Source organism: Pristiophorus japonicus, chromosome 15, assembly GCF_044704955.1.
Source record: "Pristiophorus japonicus isolate sPriJap1 chromosome 15, sPriJap1.hap1, whole genome shotgun sequence".
NCBI lineage: Eukaryota > Metazoa > Chordata > Chondrichthyes > Pristiophoridae > Pristiophorus > Pristiophorus japonicus.
The window spans coordinates 150,371,882-150,392,772 of NC_091991.1; the positions used below are offsets into that span (position 1 = coordinate 150,371,882).

Consider the following 20,891-nt stretch of genomic DNA (forward strand, 5'->3'; position numbering starts at 1 on the left):
GATGCGGGAAGAATGTTCCCGATGTTGGGAAGTCCAGAACCAGGGGACATAGTCTTAGGATAAGGGGTAGGCCATTTAGGACTGAGATGAGGAGAAACTTCTTCACTCAGAGAGTTGTTAACCTATGGAATTCCCTGCCGCAGAGAGTTGTTGATGCCAGTTCATTGGATATATTCAAGAGGGAGTTAGATATGGCCCTTACGGCTAAGGGGATCAAGGAGTATGGAGAGAAAGCAGAAAAGGGGTACTGAGGGAATGATCAGCCATGATCTTATTGAATGGCAGTGCAGGCTCGAGGGGCCGATTGGCCTACTCCTGCACCTATTTTCTATGACCGTAACAACAGTTGAAATTGATCTGATTGGACAGAAGGTTGACATATGTGAGCAATTCTGTCCGTCCTTTCATCTTGGGCTTCCTTCTCTCTCTCTCGCTCTCTCTCGCTCTCTCTCTCTCTCTCTCTCTCTCTCTCTCTTCCATCTGTGAGTACAAGATTCCAGGAGGTCACTTTTAACCGTTTTTTAGGGAAGGGCCTGAACCGGAATATTGACAAGAACTCTGACCTATAGCGGTTCCCCATAAAACTTAATATCCAATAAGGCTTCTAGATCTTTGTCTCGATTCTTGTTTCAGGAACCCACCCTAAAGATGTCTTACGATTTTGGTCACATGTCATCATTTATACCTTCTCGAAGACGCTTTTATGTGGAATTCCTTTAATCTCTATCTGTCCCTATTGTATCGGGTAGAATCAATACCCTTTGAACATATAAAGCCAAACCAGAGCTTTCTCACCTTAACTGGTGTGTTTACAGTAATTCCGACAAATTTCCTTCCATTCTGAATCTTTCTATACAAATTGTCTTAAAGTTACATAAACAAACTGAAGCTTTAACTTGAAAACCACAGATAATGGTTGCCATAGTGCAGAATGTTATAACATCTCAGCAGGGTACCGAGACATTAGCATTTCTAAGCATCCTGAATAGACACTTCGACTGCAGTTCAAAACAACGATTTAAAACAGCATTCGTATCAGTTTTATACATTTTTAGGCATCCTTAGTTTCTAACATGAAGGGAAACAAATTTAGTTGAGTTTGTCATGAAAGTTATTGTTTTGGAAAAAAAAGTTAGACTACTCACTAATTGTGCATTTGCATTTCTATATTTTTCAGGTATGAGAATACTAGTGACTTTACTACTAGATACTCTGCCTATGTTAGGCAATGTCCTTCTCCTTTGTTTTTTTGTCTTCTTTATATTTGGGATTGTCGGAGTGCAGCTCTGGGCTGGGCTGCTAAGGAACAGGTGTTTTTTTGAAGATCGCTTTGCAATGTAAGTACTCATTCCAAAATCAATTAACAAACATCATGTGAGTTTTTCTGTGATAGTTTTTGTGAAAGATTTGAATTTCTAACATAAACTGAATGATAGTGGACTGATCTAGTATAGTACCCACTAAAATGATTTTTTTAAATTACACCGATCCAAAATCTAGCCTTTATTCTGACTAAAATAATTTATGACTTTTCCTAAAAGTATGCAGGAAGCCTCACCTGTTTTGGTTGAGTATTTTCTTAATGTTGCCCAATAAGTAGTTAAAGTATGTATAAGGATAATTCACAGCGGGAAGCTGCGCATAAAGGGAGGTGATTTGTACATTCTAAGGATGATACTTTTTGGGTTATGTGAACAATGTCAAATGAGAGCTTTAACCTCTATGTAAACCATGATGGACTTTGAGAGCAACATTAATGCAAACATTGTAAAAAACTTTAATTCCTTACATTTACATCTCTGAGATAATGGGCTAGATTTTCCACTTTTGTGCTTATCCCCAAAAATGGGCACTATTTCCGGTGTGAGCGGTAAAAAAGGGTTTTCAAATCGCCGGCTTCTCGCTCATTCTCAAAGCACCTCGTCTCCATTTTTTAAAATGGGTGTTACCGCGAGTGATATGAAATGGGCGGTAGCATTAAATCTCACTGACCTACTGCCGTAAAGTGTTGCCGTCCTTAGCAACGGCATGGCAACACTCGATTCCCACGATTCAGAAGGTCAAGGGTCATCATGGCATGCGCAGAAGAGGAGACGGAGAGAGAGGGATTGAAAGCATGTGTGGCTGTGGTGTGTGCTTATTTGGCTGTTGTGGGAGGCACGAGGGAGATTCACCAGCAGCAAAAAGCCTAATAAGCACCAAGAACATAGTTAGTACCGAATTTTTGTCCAACAAATAAGATATAACATGGAAGGGATGGTGGAGGCCCTGGAGCTGGTAGCCAGGAACACTGATGGCAGAGGGCTCCCAGTGGTCCCGGAGCGCAGTTCGGCACTGCACACAAAGTGCCACACCCCCATTGCCAACCACATATGAGAGCCAGCAGCAACATCTTGCTTCTGGCTTGGAGGACATTCCCACCTCGGGACTGTCCTCGTATCCATCCAAGCAGTGTTTCGACCGTTATCCCCCCCCCCGCCAATGAAGCATCGCCTGAGGAGCACCTCGGCCAGGCGTCTTGGAGTCAGGAGGGGAAGGGGAAGGGGTAGAGGTGGGGAAGAGAAGCGGGGATGGGGTGGGGGGGGGATGTGTGGAAGGGTTGGTTTTTACAGAAATATTGATGATTTCAGATAAATGTTCAGTTTAAATGTTTTTTTATTTAACAAAACATTGCTGCGCATTGGCTCAGATAGCTGCACTGTTACACGCTGGTGATTCCTTTACATCAAAGGGTATAATGACACTTAACTTCAATCAACTTAAACTTTAACTGTCACCAAGGTGATGCCCACCATTGATGTATCACCTGTACACCCAGCAGTGTGTCAGCCTTGTAATAACACCAACGTTATTTCAAGCAAAGCAATCATTGATGAGCTCCTGACGCAAGGCCTCTTGCAGTTAGCATGCCACCACGGACCCTTTCATGCGGTGTACGGGGGGGGCGGGGGCATGGCTTCAGCGTCAGTCTCATTGTCTGGCCCAATGTCAATGTCCGCCTCCTCATCCTCCACTTCCTCTCTCTGGTGAGGTGGACTGTCAGACTCATCAGACAATTCTTGTCCCCTCTTGATAGCCAAGTTGTGCAGCATGGAGCACACCACCACGAATTGAGCTACCTGCTCAGGATGGTATTCAAGATCGCCTCCTGAGTGGTCCAGGCATCTAAAGCGCTGCTTCAGCACTCCAGTGGTTTTCTCCACAATATTATGAGTGGTTCTGTGGCTCTCGTTGTATCGCCTCTCGGCTTCGGTGTGGGTGTCACGCAGGGGGGTCATCAGCAGGCGAGGCCATATCCTTTGTCATCAAGCATCCAGCATTGACCTTGTGGCTGATTGTTAAACAAGTCAGATACAGTGCTCTCACGCAGGATGTGAGCATCATGGATGCTGCCCGGAAATTTAGCATTCACTGCCAGTATAATTTGCTGGTGGTCGACAACAAGTTGGACATTCAGGGAGTGGAATCCCTTCCAGTTCCTGAAAACCTCTGCATCCTGAAAAGGTGCCCGCATCGCAATGTGCGTACAGTCTATTGCCCCCTGCACCTTGAGGAAGTTTGCAATTCTGGAGATCCTAGAGCCCTCTCACTCTGTGCCTCCCTGGTCATAGGGAAGCTGATCAAGTCCTTCCTGCGTGCGTACAGGGCTTCAGTGACCTATCTAATGCAGTAATGTGTGGCATGCTGCGAAAGTCCACAAATGTCGCCAGCTGTGGCCTGAAAAGAACTCGAGGCGTAGAACGACAGTGCCGCGGTGACTTTGACCTCGACAGACAGTGCAGTAATTATGGTGCTGGCAGGCTGCAGATCTTCCCTTATCAGCTGGCATACCTCAGTAATAACCTCTTTGTGGAAGCGCAGTCTCCGAAGGCAGGTGGTGTCGGGTAAGTCGAGGTAAGACTGCTTCTCCCTCTGCTTGCGGGGGTTGTATCATCTGGTCCTCTTCATCAGTCTGGCACGTCTTATGTTGGCACATAATGCTGTCGCCGTACCTTCAGCGATCTTGAGTCTGCTGCATGTAATTGGTCATCAAGAGAGGGTGAGAAACGACAGGCCCCATTTCAATAACTCTCTGTTTTCCACCGATTGTCACAAAGAATGAATGTCCCGACGAAGACACCTATTAAATTCCAATCGGTCACAGTATGGTCAAGATGTTTGTAGAGATGTTCACATCAACTCCAACGACCTCCAGAGTACATCCAAACTCCCCCGAGGTTGAAGCACAGCAGCCTTTTGAAGGATGCGACATGTGATGTAAAACATGGCGTCCCTAATGTGATTAGTTCCGGTTAGTTCCACTTTTTCTGGGCGGTATTTTGGGTGAGCGATATTATGGGCGATATGTGTGCGAGATGGTGAAAGTGACGCTGGGCGATCTCATGGCCGTTAGTTTCAGTAAATATGCTAATTACGACAAAAAAAAGTAGGTGGGCGGTATTATTGAATCTCGGCGTTAAATCAGTGCGGAAATTAACACTGGGCGATTTCGCCCATTCTGATGATTCTGCCCAAAAAAGGTGGGTGGGCGGTATTATTTTTTCCTGGCATTAAGCACATGTGGAAAGTAATGCTCGCCAATAAGTTTCTGAAAAATGGACGTCAGTTTCCATTTTGTGGCTAAATGAGCAATATCTGGGCATTATATGTTATTTCAGCGGTAAAGTTGGCATTAAGTATGCAAAAAAAGTGGAGGTTCTAGCCCGATATGGTTACATGTGTAGAGTGTTGCTGTGAGCTTTGGAAGCATAAAATTGTGTACAACCAGTGACAGCAGCCCACTGCAGGTGATTTAATGTGCCTTACTTGTGCTGATCAGTGTATTACAACAAGGGCACAAGTCACTAAATAATACGCCTTCTTACCAAGCCACTGGCTCTGAAATTCTGCGGGGATTGTATGGTTGCATTTTGCTGTTTCCATCGTTATTCTGGTGGTTTTGCTGTCTCCCACCAAGGTTACAGTGGGAGGCTGTGCGCACCCTGTTGAATTTCAGGGCCAATGACTTCTCAAATGGGAGACACCACTCACCTTTCTTTAGTATTTTCCAGCCCTTTTCCAAACTTGATTAACTCTCTATATACTTGTCTTGCATATAGTTAGTAACCTTGATCATACCAAAATTATATCGATTTATGGATTGTTATTTTGGGAGGACATATGGAAAACCGCTGATTGAAAAGGTAGTTGGAGATGAGGAGAAAGTTGAACAGGAGTTACAAGACTACAGATGCTAACTATATTGATTTTCCTGTTTTAAACTACTTTAAGTGTTATATATCCAAGATTGCACTATGAGGTTTTCCATGAAAAATAATGACAAATTATTGTGCTATAAGCTGTGTCTGCTTGGATAGTAAAATTTCAAAGTAAAGTTAAACCAAATTTCTCAACAAAAACACACTTTGATGTAATTTCTTATATGAAGCTGATTGGTATCAGCTCACTCAAGAAACCATGGGGAAATTGACCTTGAATGAAATGGCCCCAAATTTACTGACCATCCTTTGTGAGTTTGTGGCTTAAAAATAATGTTCAAGCATTTTTGGACGTGGATACTAAGGCAGGACCTGCTATCGTCAGGTCTTTGCCCTGTAATGGCTGCCCTTAGCAATCTGGGCCTTCCAAATATGCATTCAACTATTCAGCTGGGAGTTAGAATCATAGAATGGTTACAGCACGGAAGAAGGGCATTCGGCCCGTCGAGCCCGTGCTGGCACTCTTATGTCGCCTTTGGTACTTTTGCCAATCACCTTAAATCTGTATCCTCTGGTTCTCGACCCTTCTGCTAATGGGAACAGTTTCTTTCTATCTACCCTGCCCAGACATCTTATGATTTCGAACACCTCTATCAAATCTCCTCTCAATCTTCTCTGCTCCAGGGAGAATAACCCCAGTTTCTCCAGTCTATCCACGGAACTGAAGTCCCTCATCCTTGGCACCATTCTTGTAAATCTTTTCTGCACCCTCTCCAAGGACTTCACATCCTTCCTAAAGTGCGGTGCCCAGAATTGGACACAATACTCCAGTTGAGGCCCAACCATTGTTTTACACAGGTTCATCATAACTGCTTTTGTAACCTGCCCTGCCACCTTCAACAATTTGTGCACAAATACCCTATGGTCTCTCTGTTCATGCACCCGCATTAGGATTGTACCCTTTTGTTTATCTTTCCTCTCCTCATTCTATCAAACACAGACTAAACAGTGGCACAATTGAGGAACAGTGGAGGACTTTTAAGGAGCTCTTTCATAGTGCTCAACAAAAATATATTCCAGTGAAAAAGAAGAGCAGTAAGAGAAGGGATAACCAAGGATATAAAGGAGAGTATCAAATTAAAAACCAATGCGTATAAGGTGGCCAAGGTTAGTGGGAAACTAGAAGATTGGGAAAATTTTAAACGACAGCAAAGAATGACTAAGAAAGCAATAAAGAAAGGAAAGATAGATTACAAAAGTAAACTTGCGCAAAACATAAAAACAGATAGTAAAAGCTTTTACCAATATATAAAACGGAAAAGAGTGACTAAAGTAAATGTTGGTCCCTTAGAAGATGAGAAGGGGGATTTAATAATGGGAAATGTGGAAATGGCTGAGACCTTAAACAATTATTTTGCTTCGGTCTTCATAGTGGAAGACACAAAAACCATGCCAAAAATTGCTGGTCACGGGAATGTGGGAAGGGAGGACCTTGAGATAATCACTATCACTAGGGGGGTAGTGCTGGACAGGCTAATGGGAATCAAGGTAGACAAGTCCCCTGGTCCTGATGAAATGCATCCCAGGGTATTAAAAGATGGCGGAAGTTATAGCAGATGCATTCGTTGTAATCTACCAAAATTCTCTGGACTCTGGGGAGGTACCAGCGGATTGGAAAGTAGCTAATGTAACACCTCTGTTTAAAAAAGGGGGCAGACAAAAGGCAGGTAACTATAGGCCGGTTAGTTTAACATCTGTAGTGGGGAAAATGCTTGAAGCTATCATTAAGGAAGAAATAGCGGGACATCTAGATAGGAATAGTGCAATCAAGCAGACGCAACATGGATTCATGAAGGGGAAATCATGTTTAACTAATTTACTGGAATTCTTTGAGGATATAATGAGCATGGTGGATAGAGGTGTACCGATGGATGTGGTGTATTTAGATTTCCAAAAGGCATTCGACAAGGTGCCACACAAAAGGTTACTGCAGAAGATAAAGGTACGCGGAGTCAGAGGAAATGTATTAGCATGGATAGAGAATTGGCTGCCGAACAGAAAGCAGAGAGTCGGGATAAATGGGTCCTTTTCGGGTTGGAAATCGGTGGTTAGTGGTGTGCCACAGGGATCGGTGCTGGGACCACAACTGTTTACAATATACATCGATGACCTGGAAGAGGGGACAGAGTGTAGTGTAACAAAATTTGCAGATGACACAAAGATTAGTGGGAAAGCGGGTTGTGTAGAGGACACAGAGAGGCTGCAAAGAGATTTAGGTAGGTTAAGCGAATGGTCTAAGATTTGGCAGATGGAACACAATGTCGGAAAATGTGAGATCATCCACCTTGGAAAAAAAACACAGTAAAAGGAAATATTATTTGAATGGGGAGAAATTACAACATGCTGCGGTGCAAAGGAACCTGGGGGTCCTTGTGCATGAATCCCAAAAAGTTAGTTTGCAGGTGCAGCAGGTAATCAGGAAGGCGAATGTTGGCCTTCATTGCGAGAGGGATGGAGTACAAAAGCAGGGAGGTCCTGCTGCAACTGTACAGGGTATGGTGAGGCCGCACCTGGAGTACTGCATGCAGTTTTGGTCACCTTACTTAAGGAAGGATATACCAGCTTTGGAGGGGGTACAGAGACGATTCACTAGGCTGATTCTGGAGATGAGGGGGTTTACCTTATGATGATAGATTGAGTAGACTTCGTTGGAGTTCAGAAGGATGAGGGGTGATCTTACAGAAACATTTAAAATAATAAAAGGGATAGACAAGATCGAGGCAGAGAGGTTGTTTTCACTGGTCGGGGAGACTAGAACTAGGGGGCACAGCCTCAAAATATGGGGGAGCCAATTTAAAACCGAGTTGAGAAGGAATTTCTTCTCCCAGAGGGTTGTGAATCTGTGGAATTCTCTGCCCAAGGAAGCAGTTGAGGCTAGCTCATTGACTGTATTCAAATCACAGATAGATAGATTTTTAACTAATAAGGGAATTAAGGGTTATGGGGAGCGGGCGGGTAAGTGGAGCTGAGTCCACGGCCAGATCAGCCATGATCTTGTTGAATGGCGGAGCAGGCTCGAGGGGCTAGATGGCCTACTCCTGTTCCTAATTCTTATGTTCTTATGTTCTTATGTAAAATGTATTACTTGACACTTTTCTGCGTTAAATTTCATCTGCCATGTGTCCACCCATTCCACTCGCCTGTCTATGTCCTCTTGAAGTCTATCACTATCCTCCTCACTGTTCACTATACTTCCAAGTTTCGTGTCATCTGCAAATTTTAAATTATGCCCTGTAAAACCAAGTTCAAGTCAATAATATATATGAAGAAAAACAGTGGTCCTCGCACTGACCCATGGGGAATACCTTCCTCCAATCCGAAAAACAGCCGTTCACCACTATTCTTTGTTCCAGTCACTTAGCCAATTTCCTATCCATGCTGCCATTGTCCCTTTTACTCCATGGGCTTCAACTTTGCTGGCAAGCTTATTATGTGTTCATTAACATTTATTAAAATAAACAGGAATGGCAATGACTGCTGCTCCAATTACATTAAGGGTACCTTGGGATGAATTAATTGAGGTGTACCTATTGAAACACCATTCCCAGCTTCTCTCTACTCCCCTCCCTCCAAGCACCATAGCCAACTTTTACCCTCTTCCCATTTTTGTGAGTGCTCCCATCTATAGTGATTGCAATCCCAATCATGTTATGTTCAGCCATGAACTCATTGAATGGCGGTGCAGGCTAGAAGGGCCGAATGGCCTACTCCTGCACCTATTTTCTATGTTTCTATGTAATCATTGGGGCTGGGAGCAGTGTTGAGAGGAGACTGGGACCTGCTTTTGTCCACTAGCTACTGTACTCTAGGGTAATGGGAAAAGGGGTCTAGCTGCATTGATTTTTGTCAGCAAATGCTGATACATTAACCAGGCCCCCAAAATTCTGACCATCATTGTGAAATACTTGGTTGGCTTTTTTGACGTGTTAATGGGTGCCACCATTACAGTTCTTACTTGGGCTCTTAAGATTTAATTTCATCATATTTGGAATGAATAAGCCACAGTGAGCAAAGATACACTGAGGATGAATGGTAAAACCAGGGACACATATAAAAACTGTGATGTCTTGCATAAAGAATCTGACCAGATACTGTGAGCTCAAAGTAACATGTGACCGTAGTCCTTTATTCAGGTTTCCAGAGTGCCTCTCCAGCCTGTGAGGCCTCCTTATGTACAGGTGCTCCCAAGGGATTGTGGGATCCCTTGGGACTCCAGGGGATGAGCCCCCTGGTGGTTAAATAAGGTATGTATATTGTAAATTGCTGGGACCCCAGCTATTTACAATATACATTAATGATTTGGATGAGGGAATTGAGTGTAATATCTCCAACTTTGCAGATGACACTAAGCAGGGTGGCGGTGTGAGCTGTGAGGAGGACGCTAAAAGGCCGCAGGGTGACTTGGACAGGTAAGGTGAGTGGGCAAATGCGTGGCAGATGCAATATAATGTGGATAAATGTGAGGTTATCCACTTTGATGGCAAAATCACAAAGGCAGAATATTATCTGAATGGCGGCTGATTAGGAATAGGGGAGGTTCAACGAGACCTGGGTGTCATGGTACATCAGTCATTGAAAGTTGGCATGCAGGTACAGCAGGTGGTGAAGAAGGCAAATGGTATGTTGGCCTTCATAGCTAGGGGATTTGAGTATAGGAGCAGGGAGGTCTTACTGCAGTTGTACAGGGCCTTGGTGAGGCCTCACCTGGAATATTGTGTTCAGTTTTGGTCTCCTAATCTGAGGAAGGACGTTCTTGCTATTGAGGGAGTGCAGCGAAGGTTCACCAGACTGATTCCCGGGGATGGCTGGACTGACATATGAGGAGAGACTAGATCAACTGGGCCTTGATACACTGGAAGTTTAGAAGGATGAGCGGGGATCTCATAGAAACATATAAAATTCTGACAGGACTGGACAGGTTAGATGCAGGAAGAATGTTCCCGATGTTGAGGAACTCCAGCACCAGGGGACATAATCTAAGGATAAGTGGTAAGCCATTTAGGAATAAGATGAGGAGAAACTTCTTCACTCAGAAAGTTGTTAACCTGTGGAATTCCCTACCGCAGAGAGTTGTTGATGCCAGTTCATTGGATATACTCAAGAGGGAGTTAGATATGGCTCTTACGGCTAAAGGGATCAAGGAGAATGGAGAGAAAGCGGGAAAGGGGTACTGAGGTGAATGATCAGCCATGATCTTATTGAATGGTGGTGCAGGTTCGAAGGGCCGAATGGCCTACTCCTGCACCTATTTTCTATATTTACAGGTTTACATATATAACAAAAACAAAGACACCAACATAGAGATCAATTCTTCAAAAGAAACCAGGTTTATATTAGAATCCTCTTAATGGGGCCATTTATCATTCGCAGATGTTTTAAACATTCACTAGTGGAATCCATCATGCCTTTTAAGCAAGTACAATTGTGTAATGCGTATCAATCCTGATGGCCACTTATGGCAAATGTTAACCATCATCAGTGTAAAGGCCTCTACCAGACTTGTATTCTGTGATCATAAGAACATAAGAAATAGGAGCAGGAGTAGGCCACTTGGCCCCTCGAGCCTGCTCCGCCATTCAATAAGATCGTGGCTGATCTGATCTTGGGCTCAACTGTACTTCCCTGCCCGCTCCCCATAACCCTTCATTCCCTTATCGCTCAAAAATCTGTCTATCTCCACCTTAAATATATTCAATGACCCAGCCTTCACAGCTCTGTGAGGCAGGGAATTCCACCAATTTACGACCCTCTCAGAGAAGAAATTCCTCCTCATCTTAGTTCTAAATGGGTGACCCTTATGTTGAAACCATGGCCGCTAGTTCAAGATTCTCCCACGAGGGGAAACATCCTCTCTGCATCTACCTTGTCAAGCTTTCTCAGTATCTTATATATTTCAATAAGATCACCACTCATTCTTCTAAACTCCAATAAGTATAGGCCCAACCTGCTTAACCTTTCTTCATAAGTCAACCCCTTCATCTCAGGAATCAACCATGTGAACGTTCTCTGAACTGCCTCCAATGCAAATATATCCCTCCTTAAATACAGAGACCAAAACTGTACACAGTACTCCAGGTGTGGCCTCACCAATACCCTGTACAGTTGTAGCAGCAGTTCCCTGCTTTTATACTCCATCCCCTTTGCAATAAAGGCCAACATTTCATTTGCCTTCCTGATTACTTGCTGTACCTGCATACAATCATTTTGTGTTTCATACACAAGGACCCCCAAGTCCCACTGTACTGCAGCATTTTGTAATTTTTCTCCATTTAAATAATAATTTGCTTTTTTATTTTTCCTGCCAAAGTGGATAACCTCACACTTTCCCATATTGTACTCCATCTGCCAAATGTTTGCCCGCTCACTTAGCCTGTCTCTATCCCTTTGTAGATTTTTTGTGTCCTCCTCACAACTTGCGTTCACACTCATCTTTGTATCATCAGCAAACATGGCTACATTACACTTGGTCCCTTAATCTAAGTCATTAATATAGATTGTAAATAGTTGAGGCCCCAGCACCGATCCCTGTGGCACCCCACTAGTTACCGCTTGCCAACCGGAAAATGACCCATTTATCCCGATTCTCTGTTTTCTGTTAGTTAGCCAATCCGCTATCCATGCTAATATATTACCCCCCAACCCCGTGACCTTTTATCTTGTGCATTTGGGGCGGGCTAACAAGGAAAGGGAATGCGCTTTAAATGGTAGGTGTTGTGTATCTGTAAAGCATGCACTCCCATGTTCCGCCACCAGGGAGCTCATCCCCTGAAGTCCCAAGGGATCCCAGCATCCCTTGGGAGCACTGTATATAAGCCGGCCTCTAAGGCCTGTTCCTCACTCTGAAGTGTCTTATTAAAGACTGAGGTCACTGTTACTTTAACCTCCCTGTGTGCAGCCTCATCTGTGTTAGGAACACAATAGTAGGATATTGAGAAGTGTAGAGGAACAAAGGGACCTGGGATTGCATGTCCACAGATCGCTGAAGGTAGCAGGAAAGGTAGATAAGGTGGTTAAGAAGGCATACAGAATGCTTGCCTTCATTAGCAAAGGCATAGAATATAAGAGCAGATGGGTTATGCTTGAACTGTATGAAACACTGGTTAGGCCACAGCTGGAGTACTGCATGCAGTTCTGGTCATCGCATTACAGGAAGGATGTGATTGCACTGGAGAGGGTACAGAGGAGATTTACGAGGATGTTGCCGGGAGTGGAGAATCTTAGCTATGAGGAGAGATTGGTTAGGCTGGGTTTGTTTTCCTTGGAACAGAGGAGGCTGAGGGGAGACCTAATTGAGGTGTATAAAATAATGAGGGGCCTAGATAGAGTGGATAGAAAGGGCCTAATACCCTTAGCCGAGGGGTCAACAAACAGGGGGCATAAATTTAAAGTAATTGGTAGAAGATTTAGAGGGGATTGGAGGGGGCATTTCTTCACGCAGAGGATTGTGGGGGTCAGGAACTCACTACCTGAAAGGGTGATAGAGGCAGAAACCCTCACCACATTTTTAAAAGTACTTGGATGTGCACTTGAAGTGCTGTAACCTGCAGGGTTACGGACCGAGAGCTGGAAAGTGGGATTAGGCTAGATAGCCTCTTGTTGGCCGGCATGGACACAATGGGCTGAAATGGCCTCCTTCCATGCTGTAAACTTCTATGATTCTATGAACCTTTTATGTGGCACCTTATCGAATGCCTTCTGGAAATCCAAATACACCACATCCACGGGTTCCCCCTTATCCACCCTGCTCGTTATATCCTCAAAGAGCACCAGCAAATTTGTCAAACATGATTTCCCTTTCATAAAACGATGCTGACTGCTTGACTATATTATACTTTTCCAAATATCCTGCGACTGCTTCCTTAATAATGGACTCCAGCCTTTTCTCAATGACAAATGTTAGGCTAACTGGTCTATTGTTTCCTGCTTTCTGTGTGCCTCCTTTTTTAAATAATGGCAGACCAATTGAACCAATACTTCGGTTCTGTCTTCACGAAGGAAGACACAAATAACCTTCCGAATGCACTAGGGGACAGTGGGCCTAGTGAGAAGGAGGAACTGAAGAATATCCTTATTAGGCAGGAAATTGTGTTAGGGAAATTGATGGGATTGAAGGCTGATAGATCCCCGGGGCCTGATAGTCTGCATCCCAGAGTACTTAAGGAAGTGGCCCTAGAAATAGTGGATGCATTGGTGATCATTTTCCAACATATCGACTCTGGATCAGTTCCTATGGACTGGAGAATAGCTAATGTAACACCACTTTTTAAAAAAGGAGGGAGAGAGTAAACGGGTAATTATAGACTGGTTAGCCTGACATCAGTAGTGGGAAAATGTTGGAATCAATCATTAAGGATGAAATAGCAACGCATTTGGAAAGCAGTGACAGGATCGGACCAAGTCAGCATGGATTTATGAAAGGGAAATCATGCTTGATGAATCTTCTGGAATTTTTTGAGGATGTAACTAGCAGAGTGGACAAGGGAGAACCAGTGGATGTGGTGTATTTGGACATTCAAAAGGCTTTTGACAAGGTCCCGCACAAGAGATGGGTGTGCAAAATCAAAGCGCATGGTATTGTGGGTAATGTACTGATGTGGATAGAGAACTGGTTGGCAGACAGGAAGCAGAGAGTCGGGATAAACGGGTCCTTTTCAGAATGGCAGGCAGTGACTAGTGGAGTGCCGCAGGGCTTAGTGCTGGGACCCCAGCCCTTTACAATATACATTAACGATTTAGATGAAGGAATTGAGTAATCTCTCCAAGTTTGCGGATGACACTAAACTGGGTGGCAGTGTGATCTGTGGGGAGGACGCTAAGAGGCTGCAGGGTGACTTGGATAGGTTAGGTGAGTGGCAAATGCATGGCAGATGCAATATAATGTGGATAAATGTGAGGTTATCCATTTTGGGGGCAAAAACACGAAGGCAGAATATTATCTGAATGGCGGCAGATTAGGAAAAGGGGAGGTGCAACGAGACCTGGGTGTCATGGTTCATCAGTCATTGAAAGTGGGCATGCAGGTACAGCAGGTGGTAAAGAAGGCAAATGGTATGTTGGCCTTCATAGCTAGGGGATTTGAGTATAGGAGCTGGGAGGTCTTACTGCAGTTGTACAGGGCCTTAGTGAGGCCTCACCTGGAATACTGTGTTCAGTTTTGGTCGTCTAATCTGAGGAAGGACGTTCTTGCTATTGAGGGAGTGCAGCGAAGGTTCACCAGACTGATTCCAGGGATGGCTGGACTGTTATAAGAGGAGAGACTGGATCAACTGGGCCTTTATTCACTGGAGTTTAGAAGGATGAGCGGGGATCTCATAGTAACGTATAAGATTCTGACGGGACTGGACAGGTTAGATGCGGAAAGAATGTTCTCGATGTTGGGGAAGTCCAGAACCAGGGGACATAGACTTAGGATAAGAGGTAGGCCATTTAGGACTGATGAGGAGAAACATCTTCACTCAGAGAGTTGTTAACCTGTGGAATTCCCTGCCGCAGAGAGTTGTTGATGCCAGTTCATTGGATATATTCAAGAGGGAGTTAGATATGGTCCTTACGGCTAAGGGGATCAAGGGGTATGGAGAAAAAGCAGGAAAGGGTTACTGAAGAAATGATCAGCCATGATCTTGTTGAATGGCGGTGCAGGCTCGAAGGGCCAAATGGCCTACTCCTGCAACTATTTTCTATGTTTCTAAGGGCGTTACATTTGCGGTTATCCAATCCTCTCCAGAATCCAGGGAACTTTGGTAGATTACAACCAATGCATCCATTATCTCTGCAGCCACTTCTTTTAAGGCCCTAGGATGCAAGCCATCAACTCCAGGCAACTTGTCCACTTTTAGTCCCATTATTATACAGAGTACTTCTTTTTTAGTGATAGTGATTGTTTTAAGTTCCTCCCTCCCTATAGCCCCTTGATTAGCCATTATTGGGATGTTTTTAGTGTCTTCTACCATGAAGACTGATACAAAATATTTGTTTAAAGTCTCTGCCATTTCCCTGATCCCCATTATTAATTCCCCAGTCCCATCCTCTAAGGGACCAACATTTACTTTAGCTAGTCTCTTCCTTTTTATATACCTGTAGAAGCTCTTACTATCTGTTTTTATATTTCTTGTTAGTTTGCTCTCATAATCTATCTTTCCTCTCTATTATTTTTTTAGTCATCCTTTGCTGGTTTAAAAAAAATTCCCAATCCTCTGGCTTCCCACTAAACTTGGCCATGTTGTATGTCATTTTTTTAGTTTGATACGATCCTTTACTTCCTTAGTTAGCCATGGATGGTTCTCCCTTCTCAAAGTCATTCCTTTCACTGGAATATATTTTTGTTGAGAGTTATGAAATATCTCCTTAAATGTCTGCCACTGCTTATCAACCGTCTTACACTTTAATCTATTTTCCCAGTCCACTTTAGCCAACTCTGCCTTCGTACCTTTGTAATCACCTTTATTTAAGATCAGGGCATTGGTTTGAGGTCCAACTTTCTCACCCTTCAACTGAATTTGAAATTCACCATGCTATGATCATTCTTTCCTGGAGTATACTTTATTATGAGATCATTTATTAATCCTGTCTCAGTACACAGTACCAGATCCAGGATAGTCTGTTCCCTGGTTCATTCTGCAACGTACCGTTCAAGGAAACCATCCCGGATACACTCTACGAACTCTTCCTCAAGGCTACCTTGGCCAATTCTATTTGCCCAATCAATATGAAAATTAAAATCGCCTGTGATTATTGCCGTACCTTTCTTACAAGCCTCTATTATTTCTTGATTTAGATCCATCCAACAGTGTAGCTACTATTAGACGGCCTATACAGGTGGCATACACCTGTCCCACCAAACTCCTTAAAGTGGAAGAAAGTTCTAGGTGTATATTTTTTTGTTCAAATTACTTCCTTTTTATATTAGAATGTGATACCCTTACCTGAAATTCCTTTGACATTTTTCAAAAACATCGGCCCTGAAATTGCGGTCGGAGGCTTCCCGTGGGCGGATGCCTCTGACCACAAAAATATTTACTAATGTACCTAATGGTCCCGGAGGAATGCAGACTCCTGTTGTGAGGCCTCGATGTGCAGCCCAGCACAGAGTCCCATGTATTCCAGGAACGTACGCACATTCTGTACGTGCATCCTGGGATCATGTGGGTTGGACCAACCAATGAAAATGGCATATTCCCATTCATAGTAATGGTCAGTTCTGTTTGAACGGAGATCACCATTTCTATGAATGGGCTATCCTCCCAAAACAGAAACATTTTAAACAAATAAGAAAACATTTCACATATTTAAAATTAATTGAAATTGAATTGAATGTTTTCAATAAAAACATTTATTTTAAATTTAAAAAAATATATATTTTAACGTGGATAAAAATAAACTTGCCTTAATGGACAGGGTTTTTAATATAAAATTATTGATAATTTCATTTTTATATCTTTTAAAACTCTTTCTTTTAAAAGCAGGCCTTATGTCTGCTTTTCCCAGGTGTAAGAGTTTTAAGGACATTCACTGGGCAGGACTTCGGCTAAAAGCCCAAATCGCCACCTGTGAAGGCCCTTCTCCCAGGGATCTGTCAAAAGAAATACTGTCAAAAGCAAGTTCCAGGTTTAGGCGCATGCACAGTGCATGCCTACACCTGGAACTTGCGGGGCGCCTATGGGCGCATGCGCACATCGTACGCACCCAGAGTGGCCGCGATTTCAGGCCCATTAATTTTGTTGCTATCATGGAGGCCCTTGAGTAATCAAATCAAATTGATGGTCGAGATATAATTAAAGCTTTTTAAAAAAAAGTCCTCAAAGGTATTTCAGGTGAGGATATAATCCTTTACAAAAATTCCTTTGCAAAAATAAAAAGTAGCCCCCCAACAATCACTTCCCCTTTAATTAAGCCTTAAGGTAACTGCCGGAGCTAGTAAAATAAAAAACAAGACACAGCTGCTGCTTAGATTATTCTTTGACTCACTCACTCAAAACAAAGGAGTTCTTGATAGTTGAGTAACATTATACTGTAATATTAGTATTGCCTGATCTGAAAACAACAAAACAGGTTGACCCAGGGAGACGGGAGTTTACCTGAGCCTGCCAGCAGTCTGAGGTTTAAAATGGGTGTGAGAGAGGGAGGAATTTCCCTAAACCTGCCAACAATCTGATGGTTAAAGTTGGAGCAAGAGGGGGGAGACTGGAATCTCGTATGCCTAAAAGTTCATTATGATTCCAATTTTTTTTTAATACTTAATATATACATATGGATGTCTGATCTTTCAAATTGATGAGTGAATTAAGTGATGTATTGCACAGGCCTCTGAATTAATAACATTGGCAGTGTCATTTGATTTTTCTCCCAAAGAATTTCGAAGTGAGTTGCATTGTGGACCACCTGCATAACACTTCATAGAAACGTAGAATCATAGAAACGTGCAGCACAGAAGAAGTCCATTTGGCCCATTTGTCTGTACTGGCTCTTTGAAAGAGCAGTTGTGCTTCGTCCCACATCCCTGCTTTTTGTCTGTATGTTCCTCATCCTGAAGTACCTGTCCAATTCTCTTTTAAAATTATTTATGGAATAGTTTCCACCACCTTTTCAGGTGTAGTATTCCAGATCCTGACAACTCTGAGTGAAAAAATTACTCCTTATCTCCCCTCTAGATCTTTTGCCAATGTTTTTGAACCTATATCCTTTAGTTATTGACCCATTTGCCAGAGGGAATAATTTTGTTCCATCTACTCTATCAGAACATCTCATCATCTTGACAATCTGTATTAGGTCACCTCTTAACCTTCTCTGTTGCACTTTCAACGCATTTTTGAAAAACAAGCCACATAATCAAAATGGAAAGGGGAAATTTCTAATTAACTTGCAGGGTTTTTTTTTACAGTCTGAAATATTCATCATTTGTGCTAAATTTCTTAAATTGTAATCAAAATTCATACAGATAGCCAGTGCATTAGTTCCAAACTACAAACAATCCATAGAGTAAAAGACATTTAGCGCATTTCAAGCACTTATTTGAAAGAATTGCATGTTCAACAATACAGGTTTGAGATGGTATTTCCATTTACTAAATACCATAATGGTTCCTGTAAGATAAAAGCCTATAAATTACCATTTGCAATATTGGCATACAAATACTTAACACATCCATATGATGTTCCTCTATCCACTATTTTAACCAAGCAAGGGGGGAAAAGACAATTGGTTTATTAGACAGGTGTCAGAGAAAGTGGTTGTGCTATCTTTACAGAGCACACACACACAGCTCCTAAGATGGCAGGCTGTGAGCCTTGCCGAAACAGTGAGCGTTCCGTTATCATAGCTATAAAATGAATGGCGATGCCCAATTTGCTGTATTTACATTACTTTGATCACCGCTGCTACTTAGACTGAACCAGAACGATGCAGGGTAGATAAGGGGGAGCTAGTGTATGTGGTGTATTTGGATTTCCAGAAGGCATTCGATAAGGTGCCACATAAACTGCACAAGATAAATATTCACAGGGTTGGGGGTAATATATTAGCATGGATAGAGGAATGGCTAACTAACAGAAAACAGAGAGCCGGGATAAGTGGGTCATTTTCTGGTTGGCAAACAGTGACTAGTGGGGTGCCGCAGAGATCGGTGCTGGGTCCTCAACTATTTACAATCTATATTAATGACTTGGATGAAGTGACCGAGTGTAATTTAGCCAAGTTTGCTGATGAAACAAAGATGGGTGGGAAAGCAAATTGTGAGGAGGACACAAAACATCTGCAAAGGGATATAGACAGGCTAAGTGAGTGGAAAAAAATTGGCTGATGGAGTATAATGTGGGAAAATGTGAGGTTAGAAAAAACAGAAAAACAAATTATAATTTAAATGGAGAAAAATTGCAAAGTGCTGCAGTACAGAGGGACCTGGGGGTCCTTGAGCATGAAACACAAAAAGTTAGTATGCAGGTACAGCAAGTAATCAGGAAGGCAAATGGAATGTTGGCCTTTATTGCAAGGGGGATAGAGTATAAAAGCAGAGAAGTCCTGCTACAACTGTACAGGGTATTGGTGAGGCCACACCTGGAGTACTGCGTACAGTTTTGGTCTCCGTATTTAAGGAAGGATATACTTACAATGGAGGTTGTTCAGAGAAGGTTCACTAGGTTGATTCCAGAGATGAGGGGTTTGACTTATGAAGATAGGTTGAGTAGGTTGGGCCTAAACACATTGGAGTTCAGAAGAATGAGAGGTGATCTTATTGAAACATATAAGATAATGAGGGGGCTCGACAAGGTGGATGCAGAGAGGATATTTCCACTCATCGGGGAAACTAAATCTAGGGGACACAGTCTCAGACTAAGGGGCTGCCCATTTAAAACTGAGATGTAGAGGAATTTCCTCAGAGGGTTGTAAATCTATGGAATTCTCTGCCCCAGAGAGCAGTGGATGCTGGATCATTGAATATATTTAAGGCGGAGATAGAAAGATTTTTGAATGATACGGGAATAAAGGATTATGGAGAGCAGGCAGGGAAGTGGAGCTGAGTCCATTATAGGATCAGCCATGATCTTATTGAATGGCGGAGCAGGCTCGAGGGGCCAAATGACCTACTCCTGCTCCTATTTCTTATGTTCTTACATTCTTGTAATGCAGCTGATCTGGCAGCAGCGTGGTTTGTATTGAAAGAAAATGAATGCAAAATTTAATTGAAGAAATTCAACTAACTGGAAAAGGCACTGTTGTATTAAGTGTTAAACTAGCTTAACAGCAATTACATTTAGTAGAATAAACACAAATTGAGATGTGTATGTGCAGATAGGAGAGCTGGTTGAACACCCTGTCGATGAAGTCTTTGGCTAACCTAAATTTTTCCCCTTTGGAAATAACGAGGCCTTTCGCAATAACGTTTAAAAAGGACAACTACAGTTGTTTTGGTTTAATGGTTCATTCACCTGATCTGGAAACACAGCATTTGAAATGAGTTGGTAGTCGGCCTCCAGATATCTCCTGGCCGCTTCCTGGTCACACTTTCTGATCGGGCTCTTGTAGCTTGCGGCAGATACTCTGTCCTCCAGTTTTCTTTAATCACTTGCGCCTCAACAGTTAATTTTTTTTGTTTACCTTGGGTAAACACCTAAATAATCTATTTAATACAGCATGGTATCCTGGCTGGAGATTGCCACATCTCCTTAGCCTTTTAGCCATTAGCGTTAAAGGCTCAATACATTGACTGCGCCGCTTCCGAATCGGCAGTCCCTTTGCTATGGCATATTCTAATGAGTTCTCCAACAATTTTTTACATAAATTCACCACTGCAGGATTGTATCACACAACAGCCCAACATGTGCCGGTCGCCATTTCAACAGATTCCGGGCCACTGGCTGTAAAAAGACAGAAAATAACAGTTAATATGGTTCTTTAACTTAATCTATTAGAACAAGACCAAAGGACACTAACAAAATTTGTTAAGCTTCAATGGAAGTGGGAGTTGTAAATGTCCCTTGGTGACATCATCTGAAAATACAGTGTCAGTTTCGATATGGACGCTGATGACCCCAAGCTCTACCTCACCACCACTTCTCTCCACCCCACCACTTCTCTAAATTGTCAGACTGCTTGTCCGACATCGAGTTCTGGATGAGCAGAAATTTTCTCGAATTAAAT

At 42.9% G+C, this 20,891-nt stretch overlaps 1 protein-coding gene across 1 annotated transcript in view; it reads left to right on the top strand.

Moving 5' to 3' along the window:
- Positions 1-20,891, top strand: part of cacna1ha (calcium channel, voltage-dependent, T type, alpha 1H subunit a) — a 341,912-nt gene that overhangs the window by 33,204 nt on the left and 287,817 nt on the right. Inside the window, exon 4 of the mRNA XM_070901103.1 lies at positions 1,178-1,337. Within this exon, the coding sequence (XP_070757204.1) occupies positions 1,178-1,337 (160 nt within the window). The remainder of the gene's footprint in view (positions 1-1,177; positions 1,338-20,891) is intronic.